The sequence below is a fragment of the Pogona vitticeps genome, chromosome 5 (genome assembly GCF_051106095.1).
Source record: "Pogona vitticeps strain Pit_001003342236 chromosome 5, PviZW2.1, whole genome shotgun sequence".
Classification (NCBI taxonomy): Eukaryota; Metazoa; Chordata; class Lepidosauria; order Squamata; family Agamidae; genus Pogona; species Pogona vitticeps.
Genome location: NC_135787.1, coordinates 86,878,959 through 86,893,495, shown reverse-complemented (window position 1 = coordinate 86,893,495; position 14,537 = coordinate 86,878,959). Strand labels below are relative to the sequence as shown.

Sequence of the window (14,537 nt, the reverse complement as noted above, 5' to 3'; positions counted from 1 at the left end):
TGGACAGAGTGCCTGGAGAACTATGGATGAAGACTTGTAACATTGTACAGGAGGCAGCAACAGAAACTATCCCAAAGAAAAGGAAATGCAAGAAAGCAAAGTGGCTGTCCAACGAGGCCTTACAAATAGCAGAGAAGAAAGGGGAAACAAAATGCAAGTGAGATAGGGAAAGTTACAGAAAATGGAATGCAGACTTCCAAAGAATTGCAAGGAGAGACAAGAGGGCCTTCTTAAATGAACAGTGCAAAGAAATAGAGGAAATAATAGAAAGAGAAAAATCAGAGATCTGTTCAAGAAAATTGAAGATAGTAAAGGAAACTTTTGTGCAAAGATGGACATGATAAAATACAAAAATGGTAGGGACCTAACAGGAGCAGAAGACATCAAGAAGAGGTGGCAAGAATACACAGAGGAATTATACCATAAAGATCTGGATGTCCCAGACAATCCAGATAATGTGGTTGCCGACTGTTACATAACAGCACTGATGTTACCTGTCTGTCATGGGTTTGGAGGGAAAGTTCCATCCTATGGGGAGTGGAAGGCGGGACATCAGGAGGAGGGGCTGTACTGTATAAATATGTGATGCGTGTGTGGTGAGAGGAGATGCTGAGAGACACTGTGAGACACTGGGTTGTGACGAAGCAGCAGCTGGGAAGAAGAAGCTGTTGTGGGAGTCTGTGTGTCAGACAGGGTACTACTGTGTGTCAGAGTACCAACCTGATAGGTTCAGGTGTCTGTTGGTTAGCCAGAACTGATAGGTTCAGGGTCTGTGCTTTAAGTTAAGGGTTCTGTGTGAACCAAACTGTATGCTTGTATGAGTGAGAATAAGCCACGTTACTTTATCCTATTCACCTGATTATTTTATTTTCCTGTGTGTGTATTTAAATAAACCTTATTCTTTTTATTGTTTAAAAATCCATCCCTGGTCTGTGTGACTTCTTACAGGGAATGGTTGGTGGCAGCTTAGTGTAACTGTGTGACATATCCCAGTAGGTCTGGGTTTGTCACATTGATTGGTGTCCAGCGTGTGGGATACGACTGGTCCAGTTGTCCAGTGGTCCAGCAAAGCCTTGGCAAGAGTGCCCAGAGCAAGGGGGGTCTAGTCAGGGACAGTCTGAGGCGCGTAGGTAATCTTCTAGGTGTACCTCACGGGGAGGTGCGCTAGTAGAAGAACGTGCCAACTGGGGAGACTTAGACTAAGGTGCTCTGAGGCAGCCTAGTTTTGGCGGGAAAAAGCTGAGGAAAAACTGCGTAGCAACAGCGAGATAGCTTGCCAGCTGAGAGGCCCAGCAGAGGGGGGTAGGCTCTGACTCGATACTGTTGCAAGCCTAGTGCTGAAGAACAGCAGCAATCTCTAGGGAGAGCTGGTTCTGAGGCAAAAAGGAAAAAAGTGGTCGTTTTATTCTGAGGCTTGACTTTTAAAGCAGCCTGTTCTGAGGGGGGGGGTTATGCCCTTGACTCGAAGCCAAGTAGCAGAAATGAGTGAAGTGAAAGACCCCCAGATTGACCAAGGTTCTGAGGATGAATTTGGCTCAGTGCAGGGTGACAGCACAGGAGAGCAGAACCCAGAACTCAGAAAAATACTCCTAGCCCAACAGCATGAACTGAGGGTGAGGGAAATGGAGGAAAGATTAGAGAGAGAAAGAAGGGAGGAAAGGGAGAAACAGAGACAATTTGAATTGGCATTGGAGAGAGAGAAAATGGCGTTTGAATTAAGAAAACTGGAACTGATGAACCAGAACAATAATAATAATAGGGATTCTGAGGGAGGCCAACTGTCTAAAGCTGACCTGAAGAAATTCCCTGTGTACCACAAGGGAGATTGTCCTGAGGTGTTCTTTTCCTTAGTGGAAAGAGCGTTTGTGGACTTCTCAGTGAGGGAAACTGAGAAGATGACCATCATGCGGTCTTTAATCAGTGGTAGCCTGGCTGAGGTTTATGCCGAGATGCCTGAGGAACTGATGAAAGATTTTGCAGAGTTTAAAAAACTGGTGTTTGCCAGACATGGGATAAATGCAGAGCAGCTGAGACAAAGATTCAGGTCCCTCACTAAAAAACCAGAACAGACTTTTACCCAAGTGGGGGCCCAATTGGTGAGGCTGCTTGAGAAATGGCTATCGCAGGAAGGGACAGAGACCTATGAGCAGCTTAAAGACTTGATAGCACTGGAACAGTTCTATTCAATCCTGCAGGGGGAATTGAAATTCCAGGTGAGGGAAAGGAAACCGAAATCTGTGGCAGCAGCCGCAGAGATCGCAGATTTTATTTCCCAAATAAGAAAGCCCTTGGGTGAGGGGAAATCTGTAGGTAAACCCAAAGAAACCTACAGCAAGTACTCTCAGGGACCAGGGAAAAGCCAGCAAGGGGGAGGGGCCCATGGTGAAGGGAAGCCCTCAGACATGAAACAAAGACCTCAGATTTTGGAGGGAAAACCAAAACAAGATGAGAGAGAATCAAAATACACCAGAAAATGCTATTTCTGTCAGGGAAAGGGTCATCTAATCTCAGAGTGTGAGAAATTAAAGCAGCTAAAAGGAATGGTGCCTCAGGAGTCTAGTGGAACCAAGCCAAAAGCTGTGTTCTGTGTCCAGAAAGAGCAAGGCTCAGTGTCACTGAGGGAGCCTGTTGCCATGGCTACTCAGTCTGGAACAGCTACCTCTGCTGATCAGGCTGAGGAAAATGGTCCTCTTGTGGAGGTAAAGCGCTGCTTGCTGGTGAAAACAGATTCTCAATTGTTTGAGACAGCAGGGGTGGACGTAGGAATACTTGACCGTCAGTATAGGGGGCTGCGGGACACTTGTTCCCAGGTAACCCTGTGCCATCCAGATATTATTCCTAGGGAGTTTATAATCCCAAATGAGAGCATGAAGGTGGCAGGGATTGAGGGGCAGGTAATCTCTCTGCCAGTAGCAGAGGTACCTGTCAACTTTCAAGGCTGGAGGGGAGATTGGCGGCTAGCGATTTCATCGACTCTGCCAGCAGCCGTGCTCGTGGGAAATGACCTGGCTGAACATGTGAAACGGGTGCTAGTGATTACACGCTCACAAGCCACCACAGGGACAGTTCAGGGGGGTAATGATGAGCCAGAGACGGAAGCAGAGGGGAGTTCAGAAGCTGTGGTGGAAACCTTAACCACAGACAGCAGATTTGGACAGGAGCAAAAGGCAGACGCCACTCTCCAAAAGTGTTTTGAACAGGTGACTGACGCTCAGCTAACACCTGAAACCCCAGTGAGATTTCTGGAGAAAAAGGGGGTTTTATATAGAGAGACCCTGAGGAATATCTCAAAAGGGGGAGATGGGATCAGAAGTCAGCTGGTGGTACCTGAAAAGTATCGCCCCATGATCTTACAAAGGGGGCACTCTGACATGTTTGCTGCGCACTTAGGAGTGAACAAAACACAGCAGAGAATCACACAGAATTTCTACTGGCCTGACATAGGGAAGCAGATCAGGGAGTTCTGTAAACAATGTGATGTGTGTCAAAGGCAGGGGAATAACCGCGACAGGACCAAAGCAAAGTTGTGCCCTTTGCCTGTGATTGACACTCCGTTCAAATGTATAGGGGTGGATATTGTGGGACCTTTGCCCAAGGCCACAAAGAGGGGGAACAGGTTCATTCTAACAATTGTGGACCATGCCACAAGGTATCCTGAAGCCATACCCTTGACTAACATTGAAGCTAACACAGTGGCCGATGCTTTGGTGGGGTATATGTCCAGGATGGGATTTGCCTCAGAGATAATCACAGATTTGGGCGCATCGTTCACATCAAAGCTCATGAAACGCTTATGGCAAATCTGTGGAATAAAGCACAAGGAAACCACTGCTTATCATCCTGAAAGTAATGGGTTAACTGAGAAGTTCAATGGGACTCTAATGCGCATGATTAGGGCTTACTTGGCAGAGAATCCAAATAATTGGGACCAGAAGCTGCAATCCCTTTTGTTTGCTTATCGATCAGTGCCACAAGCCAGTACCGGGTTCAGTCCATTTGAACTTTTATTTGGGAGAAGGGTGAAAGGGCCCCTTGATTTGATCAAACAAAATTGGGAGCAGATCACCCAGGATGACCCACAAGACGTTGTGACTTACATAGACACCTTGATGAATGACCTAAGGAGAAATCTAGAGCTGGCAGCAGAAAACTTGCAAGCTCAGAAGGTCAGACAGAAAACATGGTATGACCACAAAGCTAGAGAGAGACACTTTGACCCAGGGGAGGAAGTGCTTTGGCTTAGGCCCTGCAGAGAGAATAAACTGCAGCTCAAATGGGCAGGACCATATAGGGTCATTTCCAAGATGTCAGACCTGAACTACCTAATAGAGCAGGAGGAGAACCAAGCAAGGAGGGTGGTTCATGTGAATGCCCTAAAACCCTACTACAGAGGGGAACAGAGGGTTTTATTCGCGATAAAAGCAGCTGAGAGTGAGGAAGCGGAATTACCCTTCTGGGAGGGTAGAGGGGAAGTAAAATACAACCCAGAGGAGGTAAAGATCAGTCCTGCACTCACCCAAGAGCAGCAGCAAGAACTAAAAATGCTGCTTAGTAAATATCAACAGGTGTTTTCCAACAAGCCGGGGATAGTGAAGGGAGTGATGCATCGGATCCACACAGGGGATGCACCCCCGCAGGCAGTATCCCCATACCGAGTAACGGGACCCTATAGGGACAAGGTGCGGAAGGAGCTGGACGAAATGCTGAGGGAGAACATAATCGTCCCCTCTTCTAGTCCTTGGTCCTCTCCGATAGTCCTTGTGGACAAGCCTGATGGGAGCATTAGGTTTTGTGTTGATTACAGGAAATTAAACCGTGTAACCACTCCTGATGCCTACCCAATGCCCAGGCTAGACAACCTGATTGAAACCATAGGGGGTTGTCGGTTCATCTCATCATTGGACCTGGTAAAGGGATATTGGCAATTAAGAATTGATCCCAGGGATCAAGAAAAGACTGCCTTTTGCAGCCCTTTTGGTCTCTATGAGTTTCGAGTCCTGAGCTTTGGTCTCAGAAATGCACCAGCCACATTCCAAAGGCTGATGGACCAGACCTTGGCAGGGCTCAGTGACTTTACAGTGGCCTACATTGACGACATAGGGATCTTCAGTAATACCTGGGAAGATCACCTGATACACCTGGAGTTAGTGCTGCAGAGGTTAAGTGCAGCAGGGCTAACAGTAAAGGCCAGCAAGTGTCAGCTGGGTAGCCCAGAAATAAAATACTTGGGTCACATGGTAGGGGGAGGAATGATAAAACCCCTGGAGGCCAAAATAGAAGCTGTTCGTGATTGGCCTAGACCCAACACCAAGAAAAAAGTCAAATCATTTCTTGGGTTGGTGGGCTACTACAGAAAGTTCATCCCGAGGTTTAGCGAGATTGCGGCTCCGCTGACCGATCTGACGAGGAAGAAGGCTGATGACCGCATCCCGTGGACCAGCGACTGTGAGGCGGCGTTCCAGAGATTGAAGGAGGCGTTAATCAACTATCCTGTCCTGCGTGCTCCAGACTTCGACCGGGAGTTCATCATCTACACCGATGCGTCTAACAGCGGGGTAGGAGCAGTTCTGTGCCAGAAGGATGAGAATGGTGACCAGCATCCAGTGTCCTACCTGAGTAGGAAACTTCAAAAAGGTGAGAGACATTTGGCAACCGTGGAGAAGGAGTGTTTGGCCATAGTCTACGCGATCCAGAAGGCCAAGCCTTACATCTGGGGAAGACATTTTATTCTGTGTACTGACCATTCACCATTGCAATGGTTAAAGACAATGAAAACCCACAATAGCAAACTTATGAGGTGGGCTTTAAACCTACAGGACTATGACTTTGAAGTGAAGGTGGTTAGAGGGTCAGTGAACTGTGTTGCTGACGCCTTATCAAGAAGACCTGAAGAATGAAGACGGCGAAAGAACATGGACTATGTGTATATAATGATGACAAAAGGTTAAATGTACCTGGTTTTGAATTTGGTTTGTATGAATAAAGGTAAATTGATGTAATGTATATGGTATATGTTTAAATGCATAATTGCTATGGTTAACTTAGAGTGTAAGGTTAAGTAAGTATAATATGGTATGTATAACTGTTGTGGTGTATTTTATACAGGTTGTTTTTTGGTGAAAAGCACGTTAGCTTTCCCCCTACAAAACAACTTATAAAGAGGGGAGGTGTTACATAACAGCACTGATGTTACCTGTCTGTCATGGGTTTGGAGGGAAAGTTCCATCCTATGGGGAGTGGAAGGCGGGACATCAGGAGGAGGGGCTGTACTGTATAAATATGTGATGCGTGTGTGGTGAGAGGAGATGCTGAGAGACACTGTGAGACACTGGGTTGTGACGAAGCAGCAGCTGGGAAGAAGAAGCTGTTGTGGGAGTCTGTGTGTCAGACAGGGTACTACTGTGTGTCAGAGTACCAACCTGATAGGTTCAGGTGTCTGTTGGTTAGCCAGAACTGATAGGTTCAGGGTCTGTGCTTTAAGTTAAGGGTTCTGTGTGAACCAAACTGTATGCTTGTATGAGTGAGAATAAGCCACGTTACTTTATCCTATTCACCTGATTATTTTATTTTCCTGTGTGTGTATTTAAATAAACCTTATTCTTTTTATTGTTTAAAAATCCATCCCTGGTCTGTGTGACTTCTTACAGGGAATGGTTGGTGGCAGCTTAGTGTAACTGTGTGACATATCCCAGTAGGTCTGGGTTTGTCACACCGACCTTGAGCCAGACACCCTGGAGAGTGAAGTCAAGTGGGCCTTAGAAAGCATGGCTAACAACAAGGCCAGTGGAGGTGATGGCATTACAGTTGAACTATTTAAAATCTTAAAAGAAGACACTGTTAAGGTACTACACTTAATATGCCAACAAGTTTGGAAAACTCAGCAGTGGCCAGAGGATTGGAAAAGATCAGTCTACATCCCAATCCCAAAGAAGGGCATTGCCAAAGAATGCTCCAACTACCGTACAATTGTACTCATTTCACACACTAGCAAGGTTATGCTGAAAATCCTACAAAGCAGATTTCAGCAGTATGTAGACTGAGAACTCCCAGAAGTACAAGCTGGATTTCGAAGGGGCAGAGGAACTAAAGACCAAATTGCTAACAAGCAGTGTATTATGGAGAAAGCCAGAGAGTTCCAGAAAAACATCTATTTCTGCTTCATTGACTATGTAAAAGCCTTTGACTATGTGGACCACAGTAAACTATGGCAAGTTCTTAAAGAAATGGGAGTACCTGACCCCCTTATCTGTCTCCTGAGAAACCTGTATGTGGGACAGGGAGCAACAGTTAGAACTGGAGATGGAACAACTGATTGGTTCAAAATTGGAAAAGGAGTATGACAAGGCTGTATATTGTTTCCCTGCTTATTTAACTTATATGCAGAATACATCATGCGAGAGGCTGGACTGGATGAATCCTAAATCGGAATTAAGATTGCCAGAAGAGGTATCAACAACCTCAGATATGCAGATGATACCACTCTGATGGCAGAAACTGAGGAGGAATTAAAGAACCTCTTAATGAGGGTGAAAGAGGAGAGCACAAAAAACGGTCTGAAGCTCAACATCAAAAAAACTAAGATCATGGCCACTGGTCCCATCACCTCCTGGCAAATAGAAGGGGAAGATATGGTGGCAGTGAGAGATTTTACCTTCTTGGGCTCCATGATCACTGCAGATGGTGACATCAGTCATGAAATTAAAAGACTCCTGCTTCTTGGCAGGAAACTGATGACAAACCTAGACAGCATCTTAAAAAGCAGATACATCAGCTTGCTGACAAACGTCCGCATAATTAAAGCTATGATTTTTCTAGTAGCAATGTATGGAAGTGAGAGCTGGAACATAAAGAAGGCTGACTGCCAAATAATTCATGCTTTTGAATTGTGGTGCTGGAGGAGACTCTTGAGAGTCCCCTGAACTGCAAGGAGATCATACCTATTCATTTCAAAGGAAATCAAGTCTGAGTGCTCACTGGAAGGACAGATCCTGAATCTGAGGCTTCAGTACTTTTGGTCATTTCATGAGAAAAGAACACTCCCTGGAAAAGACCCTGATGTTGGGAAAGAGTGAAGAAAAGAGGAGAAGGGGAGAAGGGGATGACAGAGGACGAGATGGTTGGACAATGTCATTGAAGCTACCAACATGAATTTGACCAAATCCAGGAGGCAGTGGAAGACAGGAGGGCCTGGCGTGCTCTGGTCCATGAGGTCACGAAGAGTTGGACATGAGTTAACGACTAAAAAACAACAATACTGGGAATACATATTTTGCATGGATAGTAATAAAACAGCATGGTTTCAACTTTCAATAAATCTTAAGTTGCAATATGTTTCTCATTAGTTTGGTGATGCTGATAAATCCATTTCCAAATAGTATTTTGGAAGTATTCACCGCATTCTTCTAATAGAGGGATTTGGGGGGGTTGTAATAACAATTGAATAGAAAGAATATTTTTCATTTAAATCATATTTGCATTGACAAAAGAGTTAGATTTTCAACATACATTCTGTTGAAAGTTCAGACTTTCAGGAAGACACACATACAGAGCCAGAAAATGTCAATTATGTCATCCTCTGGATCATGGTACAGTATCTTGCCCTTTTTTCTGGTATTATTAAAATTATAAGACTAAAAAAGATTGCAAGATATATCATGGCCAACTTCTCACTTTAAAGTACAATCCTTCTGTGTATTTGCGAAGGCTTTCATGGCCGGGATCTAATGGTCGTTGTGTGTGTTTTGGGGCTCTTTGGCCTTGTTCTGAAGGTTGTTCTTCCTAACGTGTCGCCAGTCTCTCTGGCTGGCATCTTCAGAGGACAGCACTCTGTGCTCTGGTGTAGTTGGCTTGGGAGTGGAGTACTTATGGCTGTGAGATGGGCTTTTGTCTTTTTCTGTAGATGGGTGATTAGTGTGTCTTGATGTGGGTTTATTGTTGTGATAAAAAGGAGAGATTATCTGTCACTGGTTGATGTGTGTCATTAGCTGGTCTTTTGTGTATAGTGATCCCCGGTCCTTGTAGCTGGGTAGAGTTCGTTGACCTTTTGCACGCTGTATTTATGAGAGCTGAGAGCCAAGTTTTTTTTAGTTTTAAACTTTCCTCTTTTTTGTTGAAGTTCTGCTGGTGCTTGTGGATTTCAGTAGCTTCCCTGTGCAGTCTGACGTAATGATTGCTGGTGTTGTCCAGTATTTCGGTATTTTGAAATGGAATTTCATGTCTTGTTTGTTTTAGGGCATGTTCAGCTACTGCAGATTTTTCTGGTTGTTTTAGTCTGCAGTGTCTCTCATGTTCTTTGATTCTGGTGTGCATGCTTCGTTTTTTGGTTCCAATATATACCTTGCCACAACTGCAAGGTATCCGGTATACTCCTGCAATGGTGAGGGGGTCCCTTCTGTCCTTTGCTGACCGTAATATTTGTTGTATTTTTGTGGTGGGCTTGAATACTGTTTGTAGGTTGTTGGTTTTTTTCAAAAGTTTCCCCATGTGTTCCGTAACCCCTTTGATGTATGGCAGAAATACTTTATTTGTGGGTGGCTGTTTTTCTTCTTCAGTTTGGTGTTGTTTTCTTGGTTTGATGGCTCTTGTGGTTTCATTTTTGAAGTATTCATTTGCCTGTAGGGCCCAATTCAGATGGTTGAGTTCAGTGCTGAGAAACTGAGCTTCACATTTCCGATTTGCACGGTCTACCAGTGTTTTGATTATGCCTCTTTTTGGCTGTGGGTGGTGGTTGGAGTTTTTGTGTAGGTACCGGTCTGTGTGGGTGGGTTTTCTGTAGACCTTGTGTCCCAGTGGGAGGTCAGTTTTGCGTAGGACCATGACATCTAAGAACGGGAGTTGGCCCTCTATTTTTTTTTTTCCATGGTGAATTGTATATTTGGGTGGATGTTGTTGAAATGGTTGAGAAATTCTTCCAATTTTTCTTCACCAAATTGCAAAGGTGTCATCCAGGAAGAACAGCCTTCAGAACATGGCCAAAGAGCCTGAAAAACCCACAACAGCCATTACAATCCTTCTTCTCACCTCCTTCTCACTGTTTTGGAATATCTGCCTAAATAATAAGGTTTCTAATGACTTTTTAAAAATCGCCAGCAAAGGGGACAAACAAACTGGAGGAGGGAGTTCATTCCACAGCTGAGGAGCAACCACCAGGAAGGCCCAGTTTCTCATCTTCTCCCGCTGGGCCTCTCTCAGGGTTAGCATTCTCAGCTTGCCTGAGATGTTCTTGTAGGATGGGCAGATCATGTTGGAAGTAGGTGTTCTGCCAGGTACTGAGGTTTCAAACCATTTAAGACTTTATAGGTTAGAACCATCACCTTGAAGCTGGCATGGAAATAGGCAGGTAATGAATATGATATTTATTAATTCCACTCAATAACCTGGCTGTCATGTTCTAGACCTGTTGAAGTTTCTGTGACTGCCTCATGGGCAGCCCCACAATAGAGAGCATTGCAGTAGCTTAATCTTGAGATTACCAGTGCATGGATCAGTGTGGTGAGGGGCCCAGTGTCAAGGCAGGGACATAGCTGAGCAATCTGTTTGAGACTGAAATAGGCAGACTAGACCACAGGCATTATCTGAATGTTCATAGACAGTGTTGGATCCAGTAGGACACCCAAACTATGAACCTCATCCTTTGCAGAGGGAGTAACACCCCCAAAGGAAAGGGAGGCACCCAATCCACAGATAATCGGAACACCCACCTAAAGAACCTCCATCTTGTCCAGGTTCAGCCTCAATCTGCTTGCTCCCATCCAATTCAGTACCACAGACAACACTCAAGGGATGGGATAGCATCCACTACAGATGGATGGAAGGAGTGATAGAGCTGCATGTTATCAGCATATTGAAGATACACCATTCTGAATCTGCAGATGACCTCCCCCAGCAGCCTCATATAGATTTTAAATAACAATGGGGAGCTGATCAATCCCTGGGGGACACCACAGTTGAGAGGCCAAGCAGTGGAGACCATCTCCCCAACTTGCACTCTCTGGGGGTGGTCCTCCAGGAAGGAATGGAGCCAGGCCAGGGCACCAATCCCTAATCCAGAGAGCCTTCCCAGGAGGATACTATGGTTGATGGTATCAAAGGCTATTGAGAGGTCAAGGAAAACCAGCAGGGACATTTTACCCATGCTGGCCTCCCTCAGAAGGTCATCGTGCAGGACAACCAATGCTGTCTCCATGCCATGACATGGCCTGAACCCTGTACTGCAATGGGTCGAGGGCATAGGTTTCATCAGGGCAATAGTTGTTATAACCATCTGCTGCCAAATTCGGTTTTTTAGGTTTTTCTTGAGAGTATCAACAACTAGAAAATAATATTTTTGGGGTTTTTTTAAGACTAGTTGTTTATCTATGCAGAATAGAATGCTTATAACCATGCCATTATAGTACCACTTTCAGTCTTACCACTTTCAAAATTAAACCTTACAGACAGAGCATTCATACTTAGGGATACAGATTTGAGCATAGAATATGAGGCTAATGTTATTTTCATGCAAAGCTGCTGTTATTATCATCTAATTACATTCTCCTTCCCATGTAGCAATGTGAACAATTCATTTCCTTTTTGGGTTAACCTTTATTTTGGAGGTGATGTCATCACTCTGAAATATTTGAATTAAAAAGTGTTTGCTTAGATGAAGAAAATCCCTTGATTCTAGGTAAGGAAGTACTGCTCTGTTCCTTTTTCTTGCTTGAAGCACAATCTAGATCCTTCCCTATTCCACTTTCTAGGGCCCAATCTTTTTACAATTTGTGCTGCACCATTCCAAAGTCAATTTGCCTTTATCTGTTCTGCCTGTCCACACTGTGAAATTTGGTGTAATCCAGCCAGTGTTTAAAAGGTCCTTATCTTCAGTGCAATCTATTTTAACTCTTGATACCAATTCATGAAGGCAGAACAAAGAGCTATTTTACGTCTCAGTGAACTGTCTCAAAAAGATCATGTGCCCAGAAAGATGGATTGTTTTAAGTAGAAACATGAGCAGATGAGGTTTTTTTTTTTCTGTGCCAAACAGTGCTATCAGGAAACCATATAGCATAACTATATGCCAGTATGAACAGGCTCTTAATGGTGCCACTTGCAACTCTGCTGCTGCATGATTGGGCTGACTCACTGGTTTTGGGGGCTAGACCATTTGTTCATCTGGAACTTTTGTACAGAAAAAAACCCTGCTGTAGTGCATATCAGTTTCCCATCTCTCCTTAAAACACACACAAAAATGTGACTCAGTTCTTCCTTTTCCTCTCCCATATTCTCCACAGAGGAAAGGCATAAGGATTTTTTGCTCACATTGGGGTATTTTTCCCAGGAGGCTTTGGCAGCTGCTGATCTTTTACAATTCCTGCTAGACATATTGAATACTGTCAATGTGTTTACCTCTGGCCCAAAGGGGAAGAGGTTTATGCCAATTTAATTCCTGTGAGTTACTTTCCATGAAGGGATGTGGGTAGACAACAGCTGAGACACATTTTAGAAAGTATGGCAATTGCATTTTAACCAAATCATTTGCCTTGTCATCAGATAAGTCCCTATGGAGGATCTGCTGATTACTTTATTATCTTCTTAGGCTATAGGTAAATTGTTGAATTGCAAGCAATTTGGGATGAAGGTGTAAATATTTAGGCTGTTTTTTTTAAAAGAAATGGTTACATGAAGGATGGTCCTGGTTTTAGACTTTTTGCTGAATTTTTGCTATTTAACTATGAGCTTGCATAAAGAGTACATTAGCTTATAAAATGCATTTTGCTTGGAAGTATATCAGCAAAACCTGCATATATATATATATATGCAGAACCATATTAATGTCAATAGATCCTTTTAGCTGTATCAGGCAAGCTAATCTCAATAACAATTTATTTCAGGTTTTCAGAGTTGTATTGTACCTGTGTTAGTCATTTATTCTGAGAATTTATTTTTGTTTTAAGTAATAGATTAGTTTTTCTCACATGTCACTTTTAGGCATTTTTTAAAACAGTGTTTGCAATTAGTAGTAATTTACAACTGAACCCTCTTCCTGACCCTATATATAGTTTGATCCTCAATATAAACAGGTATTCCCCTTAGCATTGTTCTGCTTAGATTACCCTCTTTGGCAGACATGTTGATGAAATAATTCAGTTATTTATTTTAATTATATATGGATGCTAAATTTCTGGTCATGGTCACTCATGTTTCAGTTGCTTGGAATCATGTGGCTGTAGGACACTCTATGTAGGGTTGCCTTGAAGAATGTCCAGAAACTACATCTGGTTCAGCATGTACTAAATATATATGCGAGACACCTGACCACAGACACGGTGTTTAGAAAGTGTTTCTCCATTATTGCACCAACTTCACTGGTGCATTTCCAGGGGGTGGGAAAACTATAGGAAATGATTTACTGTCTCTGAGATTATATGTTACTTACTCTCTCTAAGGTTCCAAATAGCTTAATTGTGGGGTATTGTATGAGGCAATGGGAAATATGGATCTGTGAGAGATATCTGGGTAACATGCATATTTACAAGGAGATTTGGCAAGGCTTTCTGACTCTAAATTTTTTAACAGTTGGAAATGAGTGAAAGGTTAAAGGTAAAGGTAAAGGTTTCCCTTGACAATTTTTGTCCAGGGGGCGGTGCTCATCCCCTTTTCCAAGCCATAGAGCCAGCGTTTTGTCCGAAGACAATCTTCCGTGGTCACATGGCCAGTGCGACTTAGACACGGAACACTGTTACCTTCCCACCGAGGTGGTCCCTATTAATCTACTTGCATTTGCATGCTTTCGAACCGCTAGGTTGGCGGGAGCTGGGACACGCAACGGGCGCTCACTCCGTCGCGTGGATTCGATCTTATGACTGCTTGGTCTTCTGACCCTACAGCACAGGCTTCTGCGGTTTAGCCCGCAGCGCCACCTCGTCCCCTTACTAGTCTCAAACATCTGTAATTCTAAATTATGCTGAATTCCCCAAGCTTTTCTTTATTTAAGCACTAGGTGATCAGTCTGGCAGCTTGATTTAAGACTGGAAATAGACTCTTAGAAAACCCTGTTCTCAGAAGCAACACTTTCTAAATAAATTTCCGTTACTTAAATAGGTATCAGTCTGTCTTATTTTTTAAAATTTAGTCTGTCTTGTTTTTTATTGTGTCCTTCATGGTTTGGTGTTTGCTGAATATATTTAGTGATATGTTGTTCAGTTTCTTTTATTTTAATTTTATTTTAATCACATTGTGTTCTCTTGAGTAGAAAGGAAGGATAATTCTTAAGAAGTGAGCCAAATCTAGAAATAACTTCCTAACATTGCTTTCGCAATCAGGCTGCCACATTCTGTTGCCATTGCTAATTCTTACTGTCACTTTGTTCATTTGATACATTTCTGAAGTTGTGAAATTCACTATTTTTCAAGAGATTCCTGAATATTTTGAATGTCAAGAAATGTACAACATGAGATGTTTGTATCTGTCCTTAATTTTTTTGCAGCACTCTCAACAATAACAATATCACAAGACTCTCAGTGGCAAGTTTCAATCATATGCCCAAGCTCAGAACCTTG

The 14,537-nt window shown here is 43.4% G+C and overlaps 1 protein-coding gene across 11 annotated transcripts in view; it reads left to right on the top strand.

The window, feature by feature from the left end:
- Positions 1–14,537, top strand: part of SLIT2 (slit guidance ligand 2) — a 455,778-nt gene that overhangs the window by 244,724 nt on the left and 196,517 nt on the right. For all 11 annotated transcript variants that reach the window (XM_073001077.2, XM_078394061.1, XM_073001083.2 and 8 more), the window contains exon 7: positions 14,465–14,536. In XM_073001077.2, coding sequence (XP_072857178.2) covers positions 14,465–14,536 — 72 coding nt within the window. The remainder of the gene's footprint in view (positions 1–14,464; position 14,537) is intronic.